Source organism: Quercus robur, chromosome 12 (assembly GCF_932294415.1).
Source record: "Quercus robur chromosome 12, dhQueRobu3.1, whole genome shotgun sequence".
Lineage (NCBI taxonomy): Eukaryota > Viridiplantae > Streptophyta > Magnoliopsida > Fagales > Fagaceae > Quercus > Quercus robur.
In genome coordinates, this window is record NC_065545.1 from 30,604,633 (window position 1) to 30,631,244 (window position 26,612).

General features: G+C 36.0%; 4 protein-coding genes across 6 annotated transcripts; 2 read left to right on the forward strand and 2 right to left on the reverse strand.

The window, feature by feature from the left end:
• Positions 1–451: 451 nt before the first annotated feature.
• LOC126708370 (uncharacterized) lies at positions 452–1,189 on the reverse strand. Its single transcript, XM_050408161.1, has one exon. It carries the CDS (start codon positions 1,187–1,189, stop codon positions 452–454), a length of 738 nt encoding a protein of 245 aa, XP_050264118.1.
• A 6,336-nt stretch (positions 1,190–7,525) lies between these two features.
• LOC126708371 (uncharacterized) lies at positions 7,526–8,781 on the forward strand. Its single transcript, XM_050408162.1, has 4 exons — positions 7,526–7,815; positions 8,346–8,393; positions 8,484–8,523; positions 8,663–8,781. Exons 1-4 carry the CDS (start codon positions 7,564–7,566, stop codon positions 8,779–8,781), a joined length of 459 nt encoding a protein of 152 aa, XP_050264119.1. The 5' UTR covers positions 7,526–7,563.
• A 10,158-nt stretch (positions 8,782–18,939) lies between these two features.
• On the forward strand, positions 18,940–24,329 carry LOC126708696 (uncharacterized). 3 transcript variants are annotated; one of them, XM_050408563.1, is made up of 8 exons: positions 18,940–19,353; positions 21,130–21,189; positions 21,343–21,425; positions 21,804–21,868; positions 21,954–21,987; positions 23,625–23,695; positions 23,808–23,942; positions 23,996–24,329. In XM_050408563.1, the coding sequence occupies exons 1-7, from the start codon at positions 19,065–19,067 to the stop codon at positions 23,896–23,898; spliced, it is 693 nt and encodes a 230-aa protein (XP_050264520.1). In that variant the 5' UTR covers positions 18,940–19,064; the 3' UTR covers positions 23,899–23,942; positions 23,996–24,329. The 3 variants fall into 3 exon arrangements, with proteins under 3 accessions (XP_050264520.1, XP_050264519.1, XP_050264518.1); XM_050408562.1 differs by having other exon boundaries at positions 18,941–19,353; positions 24,012–24,329; XM_050408561.1 differs by having other exon boundaries at positions 18,941–19,353; positions 23,808–24,329.
• Positions 24,330–24,805: 476 nt separating this feature from the next.
• LOC126708697 (uncharacterized) lies at positions 24,806–25,879 on the reverse strand. The gene is made up of 2 exons (XM_050408564.1): positions 25,660–25,879; positions 24,806–25,544 (listed from the first exon to the last, which is right to left on the reverse strand). The coding sequence occupies exons 1-2, from the start codon at positions 25,717–25,719 to the stop codon at positions 24,936–24,938; spliced, it is 669 nt and encodes a 222-aa protein (XP_050264521.1). The 5' UTR covers positions 25,720–25,879; the 3' UTR covers positions 24,806–24,935.
• Positions 25,880–26,612: the final 733 nt, after the last annotated feature.

The following is a 26,612-nucleotide window of genomic DNA, read 5'->3' on the forward strand; positions in this document are numbered from 1 at the left end:
AATCCTCAACGTTACCACCAAAGCATCCTCATGGGGCTGTATGGTCCCAACCATGTCCTCATCCGAAAAGCCTAGAACCAAGGGAACATGCACCCTGACTCTCTTCAATGCTTGGGAATGATCCTCGGCCAAGGATCGAAATACCGACAATACCCTAGAGGGGCAAGACCCAGTCCTTCCAGGGGTCGCAAAGATAACATTAATCGTACCCAGAAGGAGTCTTGATGAAGCGTCCCCACGCACCTCTGAACCTGCCTGGCTCGCCCTTCCACTGGAGTGATGCAAGAGTTGCTTCAATTTCCCCTCTTGGACCAACTGAAGTGGTCCCATAAATTCCTGCAGTTATCCGTCGTGTGCCCATGATCCTGATGATAATGGCAGTACAAGTTCGGGTTGCGTTTCCTAGGCTCTCCCGCCATCTTGTTAGGCCATTTGAAAAATGGCTCGTTCTTTATCTTCTCCAAAACTTGTTGTACTGGCTCTCGAAATATTGCATTAACCACCTGGGCGTCCGCCGAACCCGACTGCCAACAAAATCCTTCCGGGATCGGCTGTTATTATAACGGTCCGACCTGAAGTCTCTCCTCTCCTGAGGGATCACCTTGGCCTTCCCTCTTCCTTGAAGTTGATCCTCCTCTACTCTTCTGTACTTATCTATCCTGTCCATCAGTTGGTGCACACTGGTAACAGGTTTACCCGTCAGGGATTTCCTCAAATCGTGATCAGCTGGGAGGCCAGCTTTGAAAGTGGTTATAGCCACACCATCGTTCTTTCCATCTATTTCATTAAACATTTCCCAGTACCTGTCCGAGTAATTCTTGAGAGTCTCGCCCTCTCGCATAGACAAAGCTAGCAAAGATCCCAAAGGCCGAGGAGTCCTGCTGCAAGTGATAAAGCGAGCACCAAAAGCCCGAGTCAGTGTTTTGAAAGATCCCACAGAATTGGCCCTTAAGCCATTGAACCACCTCATCGCCATCGGACCCAAACTCGATGGAAAAACTTTGCACATCAAAGCCTCGTCTCTGGAGTAGATAGCCATCTTCTGGCTGTAATAGCTTACATGTTCCACTGGGTCTGAATGGCCATCATACAGAGAGAACGTAGGCTGATGGAATCGCCGAGGATGAATGGCGTCGTCTATGTTTTTCGTAAAGGGTGACTTGGAAATTTGACTCAAGGCCTTGTTCATGGCCTCATTACCCAAACCCCTGCTAGGTGAACTTCTACGCCTACGTCGATGGCAACGCTCCTCCTCATAGGAGAAAGTCTCGCTTGGCGGAGTCCTCGATCTCCGCCTATAACTAGCCCCATCCGACTCCTCGGATGATGGTTCAGAGCAAGGTGGGGAGCGCTCCCGCCGTGCATGGCGCAACTCTCTCTTCAAATCGGCAATCTCTCACGTTGCAGATTCCCATCATGCTCTGCATGGGAAACGTGACTCTTCCCACAAGAGTGGCTTCTGGTGGTATGAGTTGTACGTACACTCCCCTCATGGCCTTCTCTCCGTTCGGGACCCCTTCGAGGATCGCCATGCTGGGAACCCCTTGACTCTGCTTGGTGCAGATTGACATCCTCCTGATGCGGTCCCACCGTGTGGTGATGTGGACCCACTTCCTCCATCAGAAACGTTGCACCGGAAGTCCTTTAAGTTAACACAAGCTCTTCCCACAGATGGCGCTAATTGTAAAGACACGATTTGCAACGACCCAAAACGATACTGGGTTCGCACGTAAATAGGCCCAAACAATATAATTTATAGAGCGTGGGTGTTAAGAACTAGATTAACTTTTTTTTTTTTTTTTTTTTGGAATGAAAAGATTCACCCTCACGTATATAGAAGGCTCAAAGTTGGCGCAACGACCGTTTTTGTTTTAGCAATCGATACAGCTCTTCTGTTTTTCTTTTGTTCTCCTTCCTCAGTCTGTGCTTTCTTTTTTTCTCTTCTGTCCCCATCCCCTTTTACATGTTCTTCTTTCAGTTTATATACCATCTTCTGTGTTCCATCCTCACCACACACGTGTAAGTTGGGTTCTGGGGATTTCTTTCTGACCCATCTAGCACCTCCTGGCACTTCCTATGGGCAGCTGTAAGGCTGCCTCCTTACTGTTCAAGTATCACCTCCACATTAATGCGACCAGAGAGTTGGTTGAGAGGTAATCAATGCGGAGGCAGCTGTAGTTATAGATATTTGTTTCTCTTTTCTTTCTTACCCTTGGTTTGTTATCCCATCTTCAATGGTGACAAAATTCCGAAGTCCGGTTGTAACAAGACCGCGTCCTGATCGTCCTTGGATGCGTACTGCCGAGGAGTGTAGTATCCTCGGACGAATATGGAACTCCACTTTCGTGATATTGACTTCCACCTCCCCCTCGGTGATTGCCTTATGACCTGACCTGGCCTCTTCGGATGAATATGCATCCTCGGACGGGCCACAGGCCCAACGATCCTGACCTTAATGGGCTTGTTGATCGACTGGCCCCCACAACTTTCATTTCAAACTTAATCAGTTCCAAATTTACCCCTATTAAAAAGAACTAGCCTCTGAGCATGCGCTCACGCACGTACTCATAGGCTCTTCTATTTTTTGAGTAAAGGTTGTTGAGGTACAAATTTTTGGGTCCTAATTTCATTAGCCCACTCACAGAAATATATACCCACACAAGCCCATAAACTATTTTGAGCCCACATAAATATTTTCCACAAATATTCCATAAATAAGCCTCATAAATTATCTTAGGCCCTCTCACACATATTACCCACATATTATCCAACTTGGATTTTCACAAAAATACCTATCATATTGTTACCAAAATTGGACTGCAAAATTATACCATCTCCACAAAAAAGCCCAAAATCATTTATCTTGTGGGAAAAATCCAAAAGGCCCAACAAAACTCTTTCATAAAGCCCGTTGCTACACGACACCTGTTAAAAGCCCGTTGCTACACGACACCTGTTAAAAGCCCGTTGCTACACGTCACCTCTAAAATCCTTTGCTACACGACACCTCTAAAAACCCGTTGCTACACGACACCTCCAAAGCCCATTGCTATACAACACCTCTAAAACCCTATTGCTACACGGCACCTCTAAAAGCCCGTTGCTACACAGCGCCTCTAAAACCTGTTGCCACACGGCACCTCTTAAAACCCATTGCTACACGACAATATTTTTACAAATTTTTACAAAGTCCAAATGCTATTTAAGCACTATTTTACAAAGTCCAAATATTATTTTGGCACTATTTTACAAAGTCCAAATACTAATTTGGCACCTATTTTATAAAGTCCAAATATTATTTTGGCACCTATTTTACAAAGCCCAAATACTAATTTGGCACCTATTTTATAAAGCCCAAATATTATTTTGACAAAATTTTACAAAGCCCAAATCTATTTTGGCAATTATTTATAAAAGCCCAAAATATTATTTTGGCAAAAACAATTACATTATGCTTAAAGCCCAAAACTATTTCTTGGCAAAATATCTACTAAAGTCCCTAACTCATGGGAAATATAGATTACTCATCTCTCAAAAATATTTCTTTCACAAAATGTACGGGAACTATGCTTATTTTTTCCACAATCAACTAACTACAAAAGTTCATATATATTACCTATGGCAAAACCATTCATTTTTGTATGGATGACCAAGCCTAAATAAGCTCAACTACAAAGCCCAGCTGAGCCAGCCCAACTCATACACAAATCCCAGCAACTGAAACTCACGTGAGCTGACCAGTTAAGTCTCAGCACAACCTGACAGCTGGAGCCCATCACCATTAATTCCAGCTTGTCCAATCAGATCAGAAGAGGGACATGTGTTCAGCAGGGGTTAAACCCTTCCTTGCCAAGTTCATTTTCATCATTTCTCATGTGACATAAAGCTAAGGTGAGATGACAAAAAACTGGAAAGCTTCAACCAGCTGTATCTCCTTCCTTCTCCAACCTATTCGGTCAAGGACCAAGGGCAATCATAACCAGGTCATGAAAGCTTTTGGAACAACTTGAAATCAGTTCATTATCATGCAAAAAAACGTGTATTTTCTGGTTCATGTACCAAGCACATGAACCCAAATGGGAAAACTTAGGAAAATGTGGTTTGGAGGGCACCAAAGGGATCCCAGCAGAGTTCCCAGCATAGGGCTCCAAGATTGACACTTAGCTTGGGATGACACAATCTGCCCTAGGAGCTCTGATTCTAGTAGCAGCAAAACTAAGATCATTAGCCTAATACATGCATTAATCCCATTAGCTAAGGACAAATCAGTATTTAATACCAAGTCGAAACCCCAGCTATTATTACCAAAAACAGTAAGAACATTCTAAAAGCTGAGCTTACCATTCTTGGTCCAAATCCTAAGAACGATTCTCTAAAGATCTTCTGAAGACCGAGGTTGATTTAGCAGAGATTATTTGCTAATCACCCCCTAAAACTCAACTATAAATAGAAACTCTCCACCAAAACTTCGGAGGAGGGACGGACGAAGAAACACAAAAATAGGGAAGAACTTTGTGAAAAACTTCCCTACTCTCTTTTCCTTAATTCTCTAAAAGCTCTTAGTGAGGTTCTGAGTCTCTGACTTCTTAGTTTTAAACTTAGAAACTGAGCTCTTAAGCCTATAGCTCACAAACACCTCTCACTTCTCTACTTATAAGCTTTACCCGTCCCCAGCAAAAAGTCCCAACAGTTTCACTAAACATTCTCTCTCACTACTCACTACCTGAGATGGCCCTCATTACCCACTACTCATACTAGATCCATAAGCATACCTTGGCACCATAATGATCTTGCTGCGCTAGCTGGAATCTCTCTCTCTCTTCCTTCATCTCACACTAAGTTTTCCTCATTATTTATTATAATGGAGCTCATAATATTCATTTACTCATTTACTATTGAAGGTTATGATGTAACTGTCACTATAGAATTTTTCCCTCATATTATTGTGTTAGAAGATTGTTCTCTAGAGCCAATGGATTATGAGTTTGAAAATGTGGATACTTTTCTTAATCTGTGAAATAACTAATAGTTGGAGGTTTATTATGTTTTGTCTACTGGGCTATTTATTGCAGTATGCTTTTTAATCATGTTGACGTGTCTGCTGTAGGAATTGTTTATGGGCCATTCTTGTCAGTCTCAACCTAAGCCCAAGGTATAAAATAAAGTGAATTCTTTGGATCTTCACCGATAGCCTTTGGGCCGTGCCTCGAGCCCATCGTCAAGTTTCAGTTTAGGCCCCCAACCCAAAACAAATCTCATTTGTTGAAAGAAAAAACTTTTTCGCCCCCGACAAAGGTTAATAATTTGAATCCATTATAATTTAAGATTATTATATTTTCTAGTCATAAAATACCTAGAGGTGTGATGAAAAAAATATTTCATCCATAAATGTATAATACTCATCACAATCCTAGGTATTTTATGATTAGAAAATGTAGTAATCTCAAATTATAATGAATTCAAATTATTAATCTTTACCCAAAAAATAGAAGAGCCTCTGAGCATACTTGTGAGCATGTGTTTAGAGGCTAGTAAGTGGATAAAGCAATTTGAAAATCAGTAAGAGAGTGATCCTATTTTTTCGGCAATATTTTAGTAGGAGTTAGAGTTGTATTTTTACCGAATTATCCTTTAATTTTATCTCTACTCAAACATAGGGATATAGAGACATTTTTAAACAAAAAAAAAAAAAATGAGGATCTCAGACAGGAGAAGCCTCTTAAATAGTACATACTACGTAGTATAGATAGAAAAATGGAGGAAACTCCTTAAACTGCAGTATAGATATATCTCACGCACGTTTAATATATTTTTTCCTAAAAACTAGCATACACTAAACCCAGTAATTTACTCATTTTCAAATTCTAAATTTTAGTTTCTTAAAATTTCCTTTATGTGTAATCTCATTAACAATAGATAAATTCAAATTGAAAAATTATATTAAACTCAAAAAAAAAAATAGTTTTATTTTTTTCACTTAAAATTTCCTTTATGTGTGATGAAGTTAGTTTTATTTATTTACGCTGTGTTTATTTCAATAGAAAACTTTGTTTAAAGATAATTTTTCATGTTTTTCACTGTTTGGTAGTATAAGAAAAAATGAGTTAAAAGAAAACTATTTTTGATTAACAGAAAAACTATGATTTATTTTTAGAGATCATTTTTCATTAAATTTTTTTAGAAAACAATTTTATCTCAGTATAAGTTAAATAAGAGAAGTTAAAATACTGTGTAAGGTTGAATTTATTCAACCATCTAATTGGCTTTATTCCGTGCCAAATTTGCTTGTAATTCAGCATTTAGTAACCCTGTATTTAGGTGGGATTGTTGTAAGGGTAGTGAGTGAGATAGTGTGAAGATTGCTCAAGAGTGTGCAAGAAAAACAGAGTGTCGCGGCTGGGACTCGCGGCTGGACTCGCGGCTTCAACCCGCCAGAAGATGCACACGTGCCAAGCATGCTGGAAGATGAACAGTCATGCTAGCTGGAGCACTACAGGACAAAACAGGACAACTGACCATACGGTTAACTCGCGACTGGAACTCGCGACTTAGTCAAGCCGCGAGGTCAAGCCGCGAGCCACCCCTGTTTTGGAAAAACCTGACGTTTCACATTCCTCTTCACTCCAGTATAAATACCCTTTTAACCCACGATTGAAAGAGAGCTTCCAGAGAGAATTTTGAGAGAGAAACCCTAAAGAAAAACCAGATTGTTTCACCCACAATCTCTACCTTAGAGTCTCATCAAATTCCCTCACTCTCTTCCTCTCCATTGTCAAATCCTTGAGAGGCCTTTATACCAAACCTGGTTCTCACCATTATCATCCCTGTGAGACAGACGTTTGGAGTTCTGGGAAGCAGTTAGGAAGGAGCCAATATTCATTGGTTGATGCTACGGTGTAGTAGCGGAATCCGGAAAGTTAGAAAAGAAAAAGGTTCGGCGCAACCTCGTTGGAGCAAGAAGCTTGGAGGGCTTAGGTGCATTGGGTAGATTAGGCTTGGAGGGTCTATTGCTGTCCTTGTATCCCAACTGTATTTTCTAGTGGATTGATTACCGCTTGGAGGGTGGCGGAGAGGTTTTTCGCCGAGGTCTTCGGTTTCCTCTTCGATAACATATCTGGTGTTATCGCTGTGTTTGCATCTTCCTTCCTCTCTATCTCTGCCTTTACATTATCTGCTGTGCTTTATTTTGTTGTGGCTTAGATAGTTGTTTAATCAATTCCATGTTATAGCATATGTTAAGTTTCCGCACACTAGTTGTTTAACATATTGCGTGTGTTGATTAAATTGGTTTTTGGGGGTCTAAACGTTCAAAAGTGTTTTTGTACACGTTTTTGAACTTTCATACTGTTTTTTAACTTATTTAAAGTTGCAGTCCAACGTAGAAAAATAAGATAGTTTTATAAAAAATATTTTTAAGAATTTTCTAAAAATTACGGAAACAAATTGAGCGTTATATTTCATTTCGTTTCATCACACGATCTTGGAACAAATAGTGTTCAAGGCATTTATAAGCGTACTACCCCACTTTATGGCTCGTGCGTCACACATAACAGAGGTTAAAAAATGTTATCCGCAACCACAACTGCATTTGTTTCCAAGGTTCCGATTGCTTTTCCTTCTCTTCCACCACCAAATCCAAATGTAAGTACGTGCGGAATAAACAATGATGGGCAAACTGGTCTTCAAAGAGTCACTGCGTCTAAAACTAATAGTCTCGGACTCAGACTAGTCACTAACTCGGTTTCTGGGGATAGCAGTGCCTCAGTTGACGTTGATGTGCCATTCCCTAGTGATTATTTTGAGCTTCTTCAACAAGTAAGCTTCTTTTGAAGTTATTCATAACTTTTGGTGTGTGATAATAATAATAATAATAATAAAAAATAAGCTTTTTGGTTCAAGTTTCAAATTTGGGTGTATATTTGTTGTTTTTGTCGTTGTGTTGCATTTTTTGCATGTACCTATTTGATCGTATTTTAGCTGTACGTAGTATCAGGCTTCTTTTTCATCATGAATAGTTGTATACGAGGGAGGGAATTTTTTATTTTTATTTTTGAAGATTGGTGTTTCAGGGAAAAACTTTGTTGTGGATCAAATAGTTTCCTTTTTAATATGAGGTGGGAGATGAATGATGATGTGCCAATTCTACCTATAAATTTAACCAAGTAGCACTTGATGATAATGGATGAATCAAACTTAGATGAAAAATGGAAGTACAATGAAAACTCAAATGGAACCTCTTGGAATCTTCAATTAATTGATTAGGATTTGTTTGAATGAATCATCTTTCCTTAGTTGCTATTGCATTACTAAAATTTTATCTTTTTGGGCTATTTAACAATGGACAGGCCAGAAAAGCAACTGAATTGGCTTTAAAGGATAACAGACAGTTGATGGTGAGTTAGTACTGGGTAATTTCCATTTGACTGAAAAATGAAAGCTACAAGGTCAATTGTGGGTTATGACCAAAAAAGTATCTATTACAGGAGATTGAATTTCCAACTGCCGGACTTGAATCTGTACCAGGTTCTCTCCAATTGCCTTGTGTTATATATATATATATATATATATATATATAACTCATATATTGCCTATAACTCTATGTAACTCATATATTCCCATCATCTTATATTGCCAATAACTCTATGTAACTCGTATGTGTCAGGTGATGGGGAAGGAGGAATAGAAATGACTGGAAGTATGCAATTGATTCGTGAATTTGTCAATTTAACAGCAAAAATTCCAAAACATGTATGTATCAGTGCTTCCAAATCTACTATCTAAGCCCATATCCTACCGATCAAATTGCTTGGACATTCTAGTGTAGATAAATATTATGCAATGGATTTTAAAATCTCCAATGTACTACCAAGGGCCATATCTTCAGTGTTAGGACATGCAATCATGTATCAATAACCCCTTCAACGTTGTTAATCCTTTATTCTTTATTTTTATCAATAAGTGACCCTCTTAGTCCTTTCCCTGGTCTAAGCACCCTCAAATTTCACAATAGTACTCGTTAATAGTGAAGTAATCAGTTCTTACAAAAAAGCAAATCAAATAACAATGAAAAATAACCCACTATTTGCCTATTAGATTCAATAATCAATATATTAGCTTGGATCACAGTGAAGTCTCACAAAATATGCTTCAAAAATAGATAGGGAAGAAGAAAACACACAGCTCTACCTTTTCACTTTGCTATTGCTGGAATTTGTAGCCAGCCTCTAAACTCTATAGGTTCAATCCTCTACTGTGCATGGCAGAAAGCAAAAAATAAAAGTCAGTAGTAGGCACGGATCTTAGCTTCCATGGTTATACCTAAATTTAAAATACAAACCTTACCATAACTAACAAAAATAACTATACTTGGGTTAGATTTTTTTTTTTTTTTCTTTTAAACTAAGGTCTTTGGGTTAGAATTGATTTTGTTTTAGTAGAAAATTCTTAATGACAATTGACAGGATGGAAGCTGAACATTGAGTTGGGTGTCGAAGGTAAATTATTGAAGGCCTTGGAACCCAAGTGAAGAATACAAATGCTTGATTCTTGTTTATTGGTTTGTATTAGTCTTAGTCTGGGTTTCAGCTAGATTTAGTAAGTGTTTATAATTAGTGAGCACCAAATTTTCAATCTCGAAATCAAAAGCAACTTTTGATATGACAGAAAAGTTTCCTTATGCGTGCAACTGAAACAACAATTTTATATAAGTAAAAGCTCACCTCAGGGTGGCAATCTTGGTGGACAATTGTCTGGTTGTTCGTATTTACATACACCTCACAGGATACTCTTACCTGATGAAAATGTTGGAACGCAGTTTAAACACATGGAGAAAGAAGGCGCATCATGTAACAAAATAAAGCTTGTAAGAGAATACTATGGAATTGTTAGAACAAAACTAAAATTTCCTTAACATACCGTTTCTTAATGCAGTGATTGTACTGCTACTGTTTTGCAACATACTTTAGTTATTGCAAAAAGCCACGCAATCACATACAAACATTTCCAAATAATCGCTCTATAGATTCAGAACTCAAGATTGTTTCTTTACTTATGTGAGCCGATGACTGGTTTATGTCAAGTAAAGCAAATAATGATGGTACATAAAAAGGTAAAAGGGTAAATTTGCTGTGTTCAAGGGCAGTGAGTTTACAATTGTAAACACATTGTTCTTTTTCATCAATAAAACACTTATTATCGATAAAAAAAAAAAAATCAATTGTTATTGTGACATTGTTTGAGATTTGCCTTAAAGATTTTGAAACTGCAGCATGGGCATATATAATTGAAACATATGACCTTGTGAAAAATCACAAAATATGAAAGAGAAAGCAATGCGGCCAATAATTGAAATTAGCAAACTCCAAAACCAGTTCCAAACTCATCAATCTATGCTAATCATTCAAAGGAAACACTCCCAATTTTAACCCTAAATCATACTTAACAGCCAAAAACAATAGAACAAAATTTCAAACTCCATTACCGGTTCCAAACTCATCAATCTATGCTAATCATTCAAAAGAAACACTTCCAATTGTAACCCTAAATCATACTTAACAGCCAATAACAATAGAACAAAATTAAAATCTTACCGGTAATGTTTTCAGAGAAGTTTTGGTTTGATTATAAAGTCCCAATCAAAAGAAACACTCCCAATTTTAACCCTAAATCATACTTAACAGCCAAAAACAATAGAACAAAATTTCAAACTCCACTACTGGTTCCAAACTCATCAATCTATGCTAATCATTCAAAAGAAACACTCCCAATTGTAACCCTAAATCATACTTAACAACCAATAATAATAGAACAAAATTAAAAACTTACCGGTAATGTTTTTGGAGAAGTTTTGGTTTGATTATATAGTCCCAATCAAAAGAAACACTCCCAATTTTAACCCTAAATCATACTTAACAGCCAAAAACAATAGAACAAAATTTCAAACTCCACTATCGGTTCCAAACTCATCAATCTATGCTAATTATTCAAAAGAAACACTCCCAATTGTAACCCTAAATCATACTTAACAACCAATAACAATAGAACAAAATTAAAAACTTACCGGTAATGTTTTCGGAGAAGTTCTGGTTTGATTATAAAGTCCCTCAGTTTTTTCTCTCCCTCTCTGAAAAACCACAAATTTACTCCAAATTAAGAGAATGAGTAAGGGGGAAAACCTAAAATTAAAATAAAAACATTACCAACCATTCTCTAAAACGCCAAGAGATGAAGCCCTTCCCTAGGTTCAATGAAATCCATAGTTGACTTTGATTAAATTTGGAACTCTTAACTTCAAATTGTTACTTATATGGAAGAGATTGCGTGCGTGAGGTTAAGGATTTGGGGGAAGGTTAGAGATTTAAAGAGAGAGGGAGTTCTTCGCATGGAGGGGAGTCGGGAGAGATATATATATAGAATATAGTCGGGTTATTCTCTTAAAAAAATTAAACTTAAATAAATAAAATAAAAAGAATTCTTTTAAAAAAATAGTGATGACGTGGAAAATTGTAGGAGCTTCTAAGGCTTCTGTTTTATATATATATATATATATATATATATATATATATATATATATATAGATAATAGATAAATAAATACTGAATATATCTATTCTTCCCAACATTTGATATTTCTTGGATTTCACTTGGCTTGGTCCTTTCAAACCAGACATTTGCTTTTTTAAAAGATATGGAAATATGCTTGTATTTTACGGTAGAAAGCAAGTTAAGTCTTTGCTTAAAAGATAGTTGAATTGTTTAAGAAGATGTTTAGATTTGAGAGATAAGAGAGAGGGAGAGAAGAGTTTGAAGAGGGTAGGAGATAGGAATATATATTAAAAATGCGATTAGTATGGTAGCAAAGTGAGATGATAACAATGGGTAGAGAGAAAGTAGAAAATGGATTATTATTTTCTCTTACTGGTATTATGGTCGTCTTAATAGAAAATATTTTGATAATATAATTAAATTGAATAACAAAAAAAAAAAAAAAAGTTACATGGAAGATGTATATTATGTAAGTTCAAGTTTGGTATTTTTTTTTTTTCAAAAACAAATATTATAAAATATTTTAAAAACTATGGCAAATTGTAAAAATAGTATAACAATTATTAATGAAATCTCTCTCTCTCTCTCTCTCTCTCTCTCTCTCTCTCTCTGTGTATATATATATATTTATATATATATATATATAAAAGATAAAAACAAAAAAAAAATCTATTTTTTAAAAATTTTAAAAATAAATTGTACTTGTACACCTATTTTTAGTTAATTCTATCCTATTGATTTTACGCTTTGTTGATAATATTTTAGATAGACCAACTAACTAAATTTAATCTCTTTTTGAAATTTTAGAAAACACTTATTGTAGGTTGCACATTTTGTTAGAACACTTATTGTTATTTTATCAAAAGAAATTAATAAGAACAAATATAATGTTGTTTTTATATAAAAATTATTGCAATAAGAAAGTTGCTGTTTGTTTTTTTTTTTATAATACACTACATGTAAAAAATAAGGATTAGATGGATTAGATGAAGAATTTAAATTGTAATCAAATTAAGATTTTTATCAACTTAGAAATTATAGGAGAAGAAAAATTGTATATTTTTCTAAAAAAATTTCTGCAATTTAGTGAAGCCACTTGGCGCAACCACGACTTTTAAGCCCAACTTTTATTATATAGTATATGATTTGAGAGAGAGAGAGAGAGAGAGAGAGAGAGAGATGATTTTTAATTTGGGTTTATCATTCACTTGTTTTTTAAATTTATTGAGGGAAAATGTTTAGGTTATGTTTGGTAATCGTTTTTGTTTTCTATTTTTAAAAACTTGTTTTTGGGAATATAAAGAAAGAACAATTTTCTTGTATTTTTGAAATCAAAAACATGCTTGGTTAGTTGAAATTAAAAAAATATTTTTTTTTGAAAAAAAGAAAAGAAAATACTAATGAAAATTAAATACATGTTTTCATTGACTTTTGAAAATTAGAAACTGAAAACAACTGTAGGGATCGGGGCTCAAAATTGTATATTGGGCCTTGGGTTTTAGCTGAGGACGTTGATTGGTTTGAGGACGAATAAACAATAGTAAATGTGTTAAGTTCAGAGTCCTATAAGTAACATGCAAGTGGAAAGGTTGGGGAAGGTGGTCCGAGAAGGATTGTCTCCTCGGATAAATGAAGCACAGATCAAACATATATTCTATCACTCAGAGTGATCTTCCATGAAATTCCATTGAGAAGGGTGTGCATTATGAATGTACTGGAAGAAGGGGAGCTAGGAAATATCTAAGGAAAAGCTGTTGCCACTGCATTGAATGCTTTGCAGCTAACTTTCTGGCCGCATTTATGTGAAAAAGACCCCTGAACAGTGCTGCCTTGCCTACCACAACTCATAGAAGGCCAGAGAAGGTGTCTGATGGGACAAGCACTCAAGTAGGGGTTCAAATGATCAACAAGTGTAGGATCAAGATCATCTGAAAGGAACTATATAATGTAGGAGATCTTCCATGGATAAGGGATTCGAAAATAACAAGAGAAACATTGTAGCAATTAAGAACCAACTCTATGACCAAACTTGTAAGGAATATATAAGAACTGATCTCCTAGGACAGTGCCGAGGACGATTTTCTCTAATTTAATTCAATCCGTGTCTCTGTTCTTGTTTACTGAGCCACTTTATTCGTGATCCAACTCATTTCAACCCAATTTTCCAACCCATTCTCTACAAATTCATTGTTTTGGGCTTTTTGGGTCTAGATCCATCCATCTTTTGGGCTCGGGACTTAAATCGGCTCCTTACAACAGCCATTTGCATGTTTTCAGTTTCCTTCACAAATTGAGTTTTGAGAACAATTTTTGTTTTCTGTCCATTTTGATTTGCCAAACTAGTTTTTTAGTCTCAAAAATAGAAAATTGTTTTTGGAAATAGAAAATAAGGAGAAAAAATAGTTACTAAACATACCCTTAGTCTTCCTTTATTATTTTATTGAAAACTATTCAATATAAGAGTATAATAAAATTTTACTAAAAAATGTTTTGTTTTCTACCCACTTTTCTATCAATTCTATAATTAGCAAGTATGTGCATATGAGAATATTGATATTTTTCTTTATTTTCTTTGACATTTCATTCTTCTCATTTTTATCTCTTCCCTAACAATCAAGGATTAAGTATTGTATTCTTATCACATTTTCTTTTTTATTTGAACCTTTACTTTCCATTCTTCTCTCACTATTTCCCATTATCTAAACATAAGGTCTGTTTAGAAACAGCTTATTTAGTTAAAATTGAAAACTTTTTACTGAAAATACTGTAGATAAAATTAAAAGGTAGCTGAAATAATACAGTGAGACTCATAAATAGTGCCCAAAAAATGTAATGAGACCCATGAATAGTAACAAAAATAAGCTAAATAGTAAAAAAAGTTGGCTTTATAAGAAAATGCCTAACGCACATATAAAATAAGGTTTTTGATATTTTTACTCTTCTAATGTAAGAGTATAACTTAGAGGATGAGTTAGGTGTATTCATTGATGATTTTTGGATACTTTTGTCCTTAAAACTTAACCATGATATTTGATTTTAGGAAAGAAAAGTGGGAAGAAAAGAAAAAAAAATATAGGTGGTGAATGATTTATTAACATTTTACATGGATCTTAACTGAACAAAGATGATAAATAAATGAAAAATCCACAGCATGCAAGGACTAAATAATCTGCTTCTTAGGTTTTGACCAACTAGTGGGATTGGTTGGAGGCACTTAGGTTCAACTCAGTGGAGAAATTCCCGAAGTAAAGGCACGTTTGGTACACTGTAATGATTATTACATGAGAATATGAATAAGTATTACAAGGAATACATTAAGTTGAAATGTAATAAGTATTACTATTCATTAGTTTGGTGATCATTTAGGAATAGAATTCTGAATATGCATTCACAATTTAGTAGAGTATAAAAAGAAGGTGTAATTAAATCATTTTTAAGTCAAATTTTCTAAAATACGCTTATTTTAGGGTGTTCAAAATAGAGTTAATAATTAACAACAAGGAAAATTTATCTTCTTTTCTTTTGAAGATGTGGCAACTAATGGCTTTTTAGGAATTTTTTTTAAAAGTTATTAGATAAGGTGAAAGAATCGATATTCAGTACTTTTGATAAGGAATAGTTATTCCTCATTTTGAACAATAGATATTCATAAGGAATAACTATTCATTATAATAAAAATATAACCAAACAATCAAATAATTATGCCATTAGAATATCTATTACATTACAGTGTCTATTACAGTCTACCAAACGTGCCCTAAGAAAAAATGTAGAATAATAAGATTCTTATTGCTTATCTTTGCTCAAGGCTTAAAAGGGTATGTATAGGGTTTTTAAGTAGGGGTTGATAACCAATTTTTTATAAAGTGGGAGAGGTTATAATAATACACCATTTTGCAGGTTGGTTGAAGGGATGTGCTTTTAGGATACTTCTCCTTAGTGATGTACAATAACAACTTGTTCTGATAGGGGTATTTTGGACAATAATTTAATACCACTAGATGCATCACGCAAGGAAGCCGACGGCATCTACAGACCCGTCAGCTCCATGGAAATAAATGGAAGACCTAGAGTGACGGGAGCACAAGCGACGGCCCCGCAATGATACTTGATGAACGCCTCTATAAGCCAACGGGAAGCCCTCGAACGAGGCAAAGGGCCAACGAGGTGAAGAGGTCGACGGGTCCAGCATGGCTTGGCTTGGTCCCCACGGATACCTATTCATGGAAACATCTTGCATGACACGCAAGATAAAACCCATTACTCACCCATATCTCTCTCACATGGAAAGGCACCCTAAAATCTTGGAAATCCTAAGTGCCAAACCCTCCCAGCAAGGAAAGATCCCTACTTTGAAGGGATTTCGATTCACCATTTATCATTATATAAGCACCAGACCTCCACTTTCCTTAGGTGTGTAGAAACTTTCTGACTCTTTCACTATAGAGTTTTTAGAGATTTCTCATTCACTAACTTGACCTTCAGAAGGTTTTTGGTCGGTACCACACCGATGCCTTTTGTTTGGTCCATTTGTTCTTATTCCATAGGTACCCATTGGAGCGACTTGGAGCCTACAACTCACTAACGATTTAGCACATCATCATGTTCCATTGGACTAAATGCAAAAGTGTTGACGTGACTCCACTCATCAAAACCATATATTAAGTAATCAAAAGGAACTCTTAATAGGGATAAAAAAAAAAAAAAAAAGGTAAATTACAGTTAGCACTCTTGAGGTTTGGGATAAAACTAAACAGGTCAAAGACATTTTAGAACTAAATAATTGAATTGGTCCCTGAACTATATACTTGTTGACACTTTATTTTGCAACCCGTATTTAACCTCACATGGAGGGTAAAAGGGTAATTTCACATTGGAAATATGTATCTTGATTCTGGTCATTAGATCCTTTATCTCATTTCACCAAAATGATCTTGATGTTGTAACGATCAAATCGACTGGTCATGAGCCATAATTGGACCATTAGATTGAAAGTTATCATCAAATCAAGTTTTAATGGCTAAGATGCACTATTGCAAATTGAGTCCGACTATATGTGATTATAAACAATTGATTTCAATCGGTTATAAGTATAATCAATTTGAAATCGATGATGTGTCATAATTTGATTAGTTAAGACTACATTTTATGGTAGGGTTGCACATACCTAATTAACTAGATAGTTAAACATTAATTATTCAATGAGTAATTTATGTAATTATATTTTAATTAGAGTAAATTTGGAACCAATTAAGTCTGAAATGAGAGTGATTGGAGCCATTTAATGTTAATTGGGAGCTAATTTGAGACCTATTAATGTTAATTGTGCTAAAACTATTTTCTAACAAATGACCTCTACTCACCATTTTATCGATATCTCTTAGAATATTTTGAATCTGTGAATGAGGTTAATTTTCCCAGAAACTAGATATCCAGGGCTTCAATTTGAGCACAAGAATGAGACAAGTCCGATAAGAATTGAGGCAGATATGATTTTTCAAAATTGGCTTTACAGGCTGTTACAGCAACTATGGGAAAACCGAACTTTGCTTGCTCTTCACTCTCATCAATCTCCACATTTAATGTACCAGATTTTCCCAAAAGCTAAAATAAGGTCTAGGTTCATGATTCTTTGTCAACCCTCATTAAATGACATTCCATTCATATTTCCTCCACCACTACTATATAAACCCCCCCTCTCCTTCATTCCAAGGGACACAAAAAAACCCCCTCTCTTCCGCTCTCTTGAGTTATAGGAAGTTGAGTAGTCTTGTCATATCTTTGTCTTCCTAAAACTCAAGGTATTGAGTGAGACTCACTCTTTCTCTCCTAACTCTTCTTTTCCTCCACCCTTAGGACTTCTACCAAGAGTCTCCTCCTCTACCATATGGATCTTGCATGAAGGTATAATCCCTTTCCCTAACTTGTTTTTTGTGTTGCCATGATTAGAATTTAGGATTAAAGCATAATAGTAACTACTTAAATTCTCTTGAATATGTTTGAATGTTCTTAAATGTTCTTATGTGTTCTTTATATATTCTTGGTTGTTCATCACATATTCATGCATAACACTAGCTTCGATCTTAAATCCACATAAAAAAAACATGAAAAATATGTTTGTTTAATAATTCTTTTAAATTCTTGGATCTAGGATATCACCATCTACACACATTCATTAGAGTTTATTTTTCAATCCAAATGCCATGCTTAATAGATTGAGTTAGGGTTTATCACATGCATACACATTAAATTCAACATGCAAATTGATTGATAACATATTGAATGATGTGATATGAATGTTGGCTACCATAATCTAGAAGATCGGTTTCATCGGGTAAGGTGGGTGTCTAACACCTTCCCACCTTGTAACATAGCCTCCGAGCTTAGATCAAGGGTTAGTAGATCAAATGCTTATCCATGTAATTTTGGATTTTTAGATTGTAACTAGGAAATAAAACCATGTACTTTATCTTAGATTGTATCTAGGACCAAAGTCATGTAATTTTCCTATGATCAATGTAAATTCAATTTCAAATAAATAAAATGAGGAATTTTTTTCAATTTTGGTTTTCTTATTTATTCCAATAATTAAATAAGTGGCGACTCCATTGTAAAACCTTTAATCTAAAGGGGAAAATATAACTAGTCGAACCTCTATTTTGAGAGGCAATAACACGACTTCACTCATTCACGTGGGTTTGGCCCAACATCTTATAAAAAGGGGCCGGAGGCGCGGTCTCTCACAATACTAAATGCAAAATTTTTTATTTCTAGGAGCGTATGATTTAGGGACCAAATTGGTTATTTTTGAAATATTTTGAACTTGCTTAATGTTAACTCAAATCTTAAGAGTGTCGACTGTAATTTATCCTTAAAAAATTGATCATAACAATTAATGTTGATTTAGTGATGATGAGGTAATCATTCTTTCTTAGACATTCATTTTGAGGATAGGGTGCTTGGTTACTAAGAACATTCTGATCAAGATTTGAGACCTTGCCCCATGTTGGGTGTTTGGACTTCGGACTTTCCATTTCAAACCTTTTCCAATTAGTTCGTTTCAAAGTTCATTTTAGATTTTAAAACTTCAAAGGTGTATAATTTGTCGTGCCAATCAAAATTTTAAATGATTGAAAAGTTTATATATATATATATATATATATATTCAGATTATAAAGTTTGAAATATGAAATATAATAATTTTTGAAATTGGGAGGAGAGAATGATGTTCATAGAATAAACAGGGGTTGCCACGTGGATGTGATCATGGGTTGAACTTGCTCAAATAGCTACATGCCACGTGTGAAGTGGCGCAGAACACAAAAATTAGACCAACTCTCAGCCACATTGTTGTGCTGCTCTAAAATGAAACTCAAATTTTTTTTTTCTTAAAAAAAAAAAAAAAACAATTTATCAAAAATTAGAGGTTGAGGGACAATCGAAGAACGTATTCATTCACAAAAAACGGTCGGGTCATCCTTTAGGTTTGCTTTTGAAGTTCGAAAAAAAAAAAAAAAAAAAATGGCGGTAGTGAGAACCACAGCAAACGTAATTCTGAGAGGCATCTTCAATCCTGCTCCTCTTTCTTCTTCTTCATTTTCTTTGTCACGATTGCGAGGTATCGGTGGGACCCTCAGATACGCAGCAGTCACAGAGCGTGGAATCAGCTTTAGCCGCATTCGATGCGCCGCCGCGTCGGACGGAAAGAAAGTGTCATCTCGGCTCGCGCAGGTTCAGCAGCTCTTGCAAGAAGCCGAGGACCGTGCTTTCTCCGCTGATATTAACCAGCCCATCCCTAAAATCACGCTCGGTATGTAATAATAAATTAATATTATATGTTTATCGTTGTCTATTAGTAATTCATGACTAATAAGTGAAAGCAATTTAGTTTGTTGTACTACTTATAATAATCCTAGTTAAGGTATTTCCACTCAAGTGTGCTACTGGTTTTGTCTCTGACTGGAATTAGGATTCTAATGGAAGAACATAAACAACTGTTTTTTGATTGATTTTGGTTTGGAATAGATTTAAAGGAATACTTTTTAGAGTATTTTTGGGCAATTGGAGCTGGAGGCTGGCTACAATGTCTTGTGTGATATAGATGTCATTGTGCTTTTGTTTTTTATTGTAAAAGTAGAAGATGAATTTTTGCATGTTTGGGCTGATTTGAATGTTTAGAATGTGCCAATATGAAGACCAAGGACTCTGTTGACCTTAATTTTCTTCTTTTGTTGCTACGGGCCTTGTAACTCAACTGGCACCTCCTAGTATTTTCATTAGAGACATCAGGGTTCGAATCCCTTTCTCCCATTGTAACTATCGAATTATCAAAAACATCTATCTTCCTTTGCTCTTTGTTTTTCTAAACCAAGCATTTATGCTTTCCTTGTTTTTGTGTTGTGAAAATTCCCTAATATATCACTAAGGTTTTTGATGGAGTCCATATTGCATCAGCTAAATTATCTTAGCACCAATCAATCTATTACCTTTTTAGTGTGTGTGTGTGTGTGTGTTTTATTCTGTAATTGAAAAGGAATTATTTGCTTCATCTTGCTTACCTGGAATTGGCCTCTTCAAAATTGGGGATAAGGCTCTTTACCAACCACCTCTTCCAGATCTCGCAGAAGCAGGAGCCTTGTGCAATAGATATAATCTTTATGTTCATTTAGCTTAGTTTTATCCTTCTTCCTCTATTAGTCCCAAACTTCTCTGATCAAAGCAATTATAAAGGACTGGTAAGTGGGACACTCTAGAGTTACTTCATGTAATACCAGAAGCTTTGTTACAAGGCCCAAAAACTGCTATAGCTCCTAATTCTATTCCATTACTTTTTTAGTTCAGGGGAAAGAAACTTGTCCACTAATGATTGCATAGCCTTGACCAGGAAAGGATAAGCCACAGAGGCTGATGGTTGCTGATTCTTTTCCCCTTTCACAATGACCTAGAATCCTTTCGCTTCTGTCCTTTTCCACAAAGGTTGATATTGGTAGAGCATTTGGTTTCCAATGTTAAAAGTTTGGCTTATTGCAATAGGTTTCTACGTAGGACTCAAGTGTGTTTTATGGGATATTACTATTGGCATTTGCAGTTGATAGGTTCTTATTGATTTGTCTTACGAGGAACAGAAATTAGCCAGCATTGAATTCAGACAAAATTTAGTCAAATTACCAATGATCATCAAGCCTGGCTGAATATCTTGTCTTCTTGGCAGACTTGGCTCTGGTATTGGCTTGATGATGATTGAAGGATTCTCTTTTTCTCATTATGACTCTGTAATCTTTTCCAATAGGAAAAGGAAAAGAATAGGGTTTGTTTCCTTTTCTTTTTTGAATTTCTGAACTGTAGTAAGCTATATGATTATATCTGGTTGCGATTCTGGGAATTACAAAGGAACTATACCTGAAGGTTGATATAGTTCAGCTTCTTTGATTAAAATACTGTCACAATGGCAGTCAACATTGTAATTCATCATATAATCTTTCTTGTGGTGACCTTTCAAAGTCGAACCAACTAACAATAATATCCTCCAATATTTTCTTACCATACTATGGATTTTTTTTATCTGATTATTAAATTTTTAATTCAGAGCATGTAACTGTCAATTTTGCAAGAAGTGGTGGACCTGGAGGTCAAAATGTCAACAAAGGTGAGTTCACTTCTTCCTCTTTTATTTTAAATCCGCGTTTAGTGCCTATTTTACTATTATCATTATTGTTCATGTTACTCCTTTTTTGCAATTTATATCATTCTTGCTGCTACTTATTATCTTTGCTTGTGGTCAAATCTGATTATTGTACAGTGAACACAAAGGTGGACATGCGCTTCAATGTTGAAAATGCATATTGGCTGAGTGACCGAATAAGGGAGAAGATTATGCAGATGGTTTGCTACTGTTCTTTCTTATTATGTGTTTATTTGCTTAGAACACATAGGAGAGACCTATGATGAGAAATTTCTTGCTCCAAAATGTGATCAATTCTCTTTGCATAGCCTCCACCCATTCCAACCCCCCCCCCCCCCCCCTCCTTTTTTTTTTTTCTTTTTCCCCAACCCTCTCACAAAAATATTTAAAAAAAGAAAAGAGAAATCTTGATGGTCCTTGCTAACCATTGTATCTTAGTGAACCCAATAACACAGACTCTTTCTTTGTCATGTTTTAATCAATTAATGTTTTTGTCTTATCATTTGTGATTGCTTCTGTAGTTTTTATTGTAAGCTTCTTTCTACTATCTCTTTAGTAATCTTCCTGGTCATAAACAGGAGAAGAATCGGATCAACAAGGATGGCGAGCTTGTGATTTCTTCAACAAAAACTAGAACACAGAAGTCAACTTCTGCCTCCTCCTTTTTGTAGTTGGTTTAGCATATAGATTTCCAAGACACCTGGTTTGATTCTACTTTTCTGTTTCAGGGGCAACATTGAAGATGCTTTGGCAAAACTTCAGGTACTAAAGAATGCACACTTAGATATTCTTTTTCTGCAATACGGAATTTGCCATTGCTTCTCGTCAGAGATTCAATAAAACTACCTTGACCCCAATATTGTTGTCTGGCACATTTTGAAATGGCTGTGCCTGAGAGTTGGTAAAAGTCAGTTAGTTTGGACATGATTTAGGTTGCGCCATCATTTCATGACCTGCTCACTACGTTTTTCTTGGTTGAGGCTTTCGTGAGTTCATTAGGCCTCATTAGGGAGATTGTTATTGAGGTACACAGTGACCATGGAGAGTTTGTGCCTTTGTGGAGGAGTATGATGCGTTAGGAATACAGGGAGTGGGGATGGCTTCTGCAGTTGGGAAATTTTGGGGTTAGTTAGTGGAGGCCATTAGAAGTGGCTGGTGTTTTTTCAGGTGTTTCTGTCTTTGAAATCAACTATCTGAGGTGGATAAATTTGTTGATGTGAAGTGGACCCTGATTTGTTTGCTATTAGCCATACAGTAGAGGGCAACGGTTATATGGGTTGGTTGGTAGGGTGCTTCCTTTGAGTCTAAGATTTTTTGGGACAGAGCAAGATGGGAGTGAATTAAGCGTAGTCGTTTTACATGGTCTCTAATGCACTGCATGTTCTGTGGAGGAATTTGGGCTTTGACTCATAATACAACTTGATTTCTTTTAGAGGTTCTGAGATGTTTAGGAAAGGGCATTCTTCCTTGGCAGATGATTAGGGAGGGTGAGTTCTTATTGAGGTGCTTTTCTTTGGTTGAACTGCTGCATTTTGATAATTCAATTGTTACAGAAAATGGGGATGGAAATTTGAACCTTGGTTCTCATTATAAAGGAGATAAGGCAATGCTATTGAGCTACAAGGCTCTTGGTTAGTTCCACTGTTGCATTAGGAAGGACTTTGCTAGTGAAACCTTTTTTCTAAAAATTTTTATTTGTAATTACACATGCACCCGGTGAGACTTGAACCCACTACCTCACCCTCTGCTTTGTTTTTTTAAAGAAGTGTCACTTGAGTTATTTATCAAAAAAAAGAAAAGAAAAAAGAAGTGTCACTTGAGTTGGAGTTTCTTGCTCGTGAAACAATTAATCAAGAGTGAGTGATTTGTTACTGGTTGGTGTAATATATGCACAAAGCATGTGGGGAGTCTGTTGAATTTAATTTTAATTTTAATTTTTTTTTTTGGGGTCAAAGATAATCATTTACTTCTAATTGCTTCGTTGCTCATGAGATTTGGTCCCTGTAATTGGCATTGTTATGTCTTACTTGGGCCATGCCTAAGGCCTTGTTGAAGCTGTTTGGAAGTTGGTTGGGAATGGGAGGGAGGAGTAAGATATGTACCTTGTGGTGAGCAGTGACATTGTGTTTAATTTGGTTAGAGTATAATAGCATCAGCTTTTCAGGTCTTTAGCTTTCCATTCATAAGCTGAAGATAATTTCCTTCATGATCATACGCTTTGGTTCATCTAACATTTGAGTGCTTTTTTTTTTTTTGGAGTTTCTAAAAGTTCTTTGTGTTTCTATACTTAGCATTTACTAAGGTTTGGTTCATTTACTTTTATTTCTATACTCTCTCTCTCTCTCTCTCTCTCTCTCTCTCTCTCTCTCTCTCTCTCTCTCTAATATTGACTGAAACAGGCAATAATTGATGCTGCGTCATATGTACCACCACCTCCTTCGGAAGAGCAAAAGAAGAAAATTGCAAAGATGTAAGTTCTACAGCATCTGCGTTTTCCAATTACCTTTGCAAGAGAGTCTGCAACATCCTTTTCCTCTGTCTTTGCAAGAGAGTCTTTTACTCTTGTTTCTGTATTATTGAAGGGCTGCTATTGGGGAGCAGAAACGCCTTAAGAGCAAGAAGGTGCTTTCAGACAAGAAGGCATTTAGAAGAAGTCGTAACAGCTGGGACTAATCTTCTACTTTACAAGATTTTAGTAATCTGAGATCATTAAATATGTAAGTTCACTTGAAATTCAATTTGGTTGACTATATTTGGTTACTTCTTCAAGACTGTGTTCTGTGTAGGAAATGAGGACAAGTATTATCTTTACCATGATATTAGTTGGAGTGGGGATGAGGGGAGGTGGGTTGCACATCAGTTGAGTGACGGGAAACTAACCATGGGCACTTTGGAAACCCCGTCTGAGATCAGCATGCTGGAAGGATGTCGAGACTCGAGAGTACTTTTTACATGGTCTTGTAAAAAATACCAAATGTTTGCCGAGTAAATAGTCTCTTGATGTAAGATGACTGGGGATAATGTTCTATTGATGTAAGATTACTTTGTTTTATAGAGTTTTACACTGATATGATTTATACAAATTGAGAGTTTGATTTGTTTAATCTGTCTCTGTACTTGAGAGTTGAGACTTGTTAATTGGGTCTACCTGTTTGCCTTGTAAAAGCCAGCAGTATTTGCTGTCCAAAATTTAACAATTGTGCGCATTTGCGGTTGAAGGAACAGAAAAAATGCCCTGATTCTTTTATGCGTTGCTATATTTATCCTTGCAACCTTCCCTTTTTATGTGCTGGAGAAAGGGATAGAAATCTCCCGTGAATGAAGACATTGACTTGTTTAAATGGATTTGTTAAGAGATATTTGCTTATTCATTTCCATGAAAAAAATATATGTACAACTCAGCCGTAGAAAGGAGGAATCAGAGAAGGAATGATGGAACGAAATGTTTAAAGGGATTTGTTGAGAGATATCTTCTTATTCATTTCCATGAAAAAAAAATATACGTACAACTTAGCCGTAGAATAGAGGAATCAGAGAAGAAAAGATGGAACGAAAGCTATCTTTTGGAGAGTAACAAGGATGAAATAATCAGTTTTATGGAATGTATCTTGATTAATTCTCATTAACTTATGTACAAATAACTATTTTTCAGCAGTTGAATTCATCATAGAACCTAAAATGAAAAAAATGAAAAAAACAGAGAAAACCATTCATTTCACCCTTCTGATAACATGTTCTTCTCCTGATTGTTGATCCACATGCTTGAACCATCTGACAGAACCTGAAGCTGAACTTGAACCAGAATTTCCCCCATTACCAATAGCACCCACATGTGCAATATCCAATCCCATCCCCACAGGGAGAAACACAGAACGCACAAGACGCCGTGATCCACCATCAAGAACGATTCTCCATTTGAAACTCGAAGCAGTTTTTAAGCTAGCATTCTTACACACCAAAACCGCACCCCGGCTGCTCAATTTTGCCAGCCTCAGTATTCTTGCAAAGTCCTTGCGCCCACAATCCACAACCATGAAATCTATGCCTACTAGCTCATCCATTACTTCCTCTGCCTCTCCAACAATAATTTCATGTGTCATGCCTGCCTCAACCATTCTTTCAGCATACTCTAACCTTGACTGCTCATCTGTGACTATGCACACGTGTCTTCCACCCGTGTGGCGCCTCGCCACGGCTAAGCCTATACTTGTGGCCATAATACTACCTTTTGACCATGTCTCAACTATGAAGTTTGCATTCCAACCCGCAGCCATGGCTGAAACAAGCTCCGCCACGCCTGATTCTTGATAAAGCTCACACTGCAAACAAAACCCAATAACAGATTTCATTAAAGATGTGGAAAACAAAATGGAAAGAAAGCAAAATGGAAAGCAATTTGCAATAAGAAACAAAGATTGTTAGAAAGTTGCTTACAAATTTAACAGTATCAAGATAGGCCTTTGATGCCGTCTCAGGAGACCAAACTAGCTTCATTTTTAGTCGTCTTCTTCTTCGTCTTCTTGGTGGTGTTCTTTCTATTCAAGTTGGGTTTTGCTTGGTTGTCAAGCTAGAATCTAGAAAGTTATTCTATCTATAGGAGACAGGTCTATCTTTTTGACTTTTTGTTTTGGGACGGAAAGGGTCTTTATACAAACAGTTTCATGAACCGTTGACACTGCATCCGCGCAAATCCGACGTGTGGATTGAGATTACTATGGATGAAGTGGTTTCTAATATATTGTGCTGTGACAATTGCGCACCAACCTGATTTCTAGAATATTTTTATTGCCAAATAGAAAATAGACACCAATGTTTGGATTTGGACCATGGCATTGCATTTACATTTGCCGTCTTTATTTTTAGTCAGTTTGTTTTTTGCCGATGTGGCAGCTGTTTGTTTGATAAACCTTACTCGTTTTCCCAGGTCTTTGTCATCAGTGGCTTGCTGGCTTCCACTACGAACTCGATCCATGAAATGGCATGACTCATGAATTTGGTTTATTGGTAGGGTACCATTAATAATTAACTACCTCCTTTTCGTTTTTTTTTTTTTTTTTTTTTTTTTTTTTTTTTGATTGGGACATTTCTTGTTGGGATTGTTTGACCATATAGAAGCGGTTTAATTTACCCACACAATGCAATTTCTTAACCGTGCAAACAATTGAAAAAAGAAAAAAGAGAAGTGTTAACATGGCTATCAATATATCATCCAAGATTCTTTTCCATTAATTTGAAAACGACCTATTAATCTCGCAACATTGATGTCCACATTGTATGAAAGGGACCCCTCGTGTCTTGTGTAGTCTACCGAAATCCTTCTACTTGAGCATCAAATATACATTCTTTTTCATTTATTCATTTTTGTTCGAAGAGAATTGATATCACTT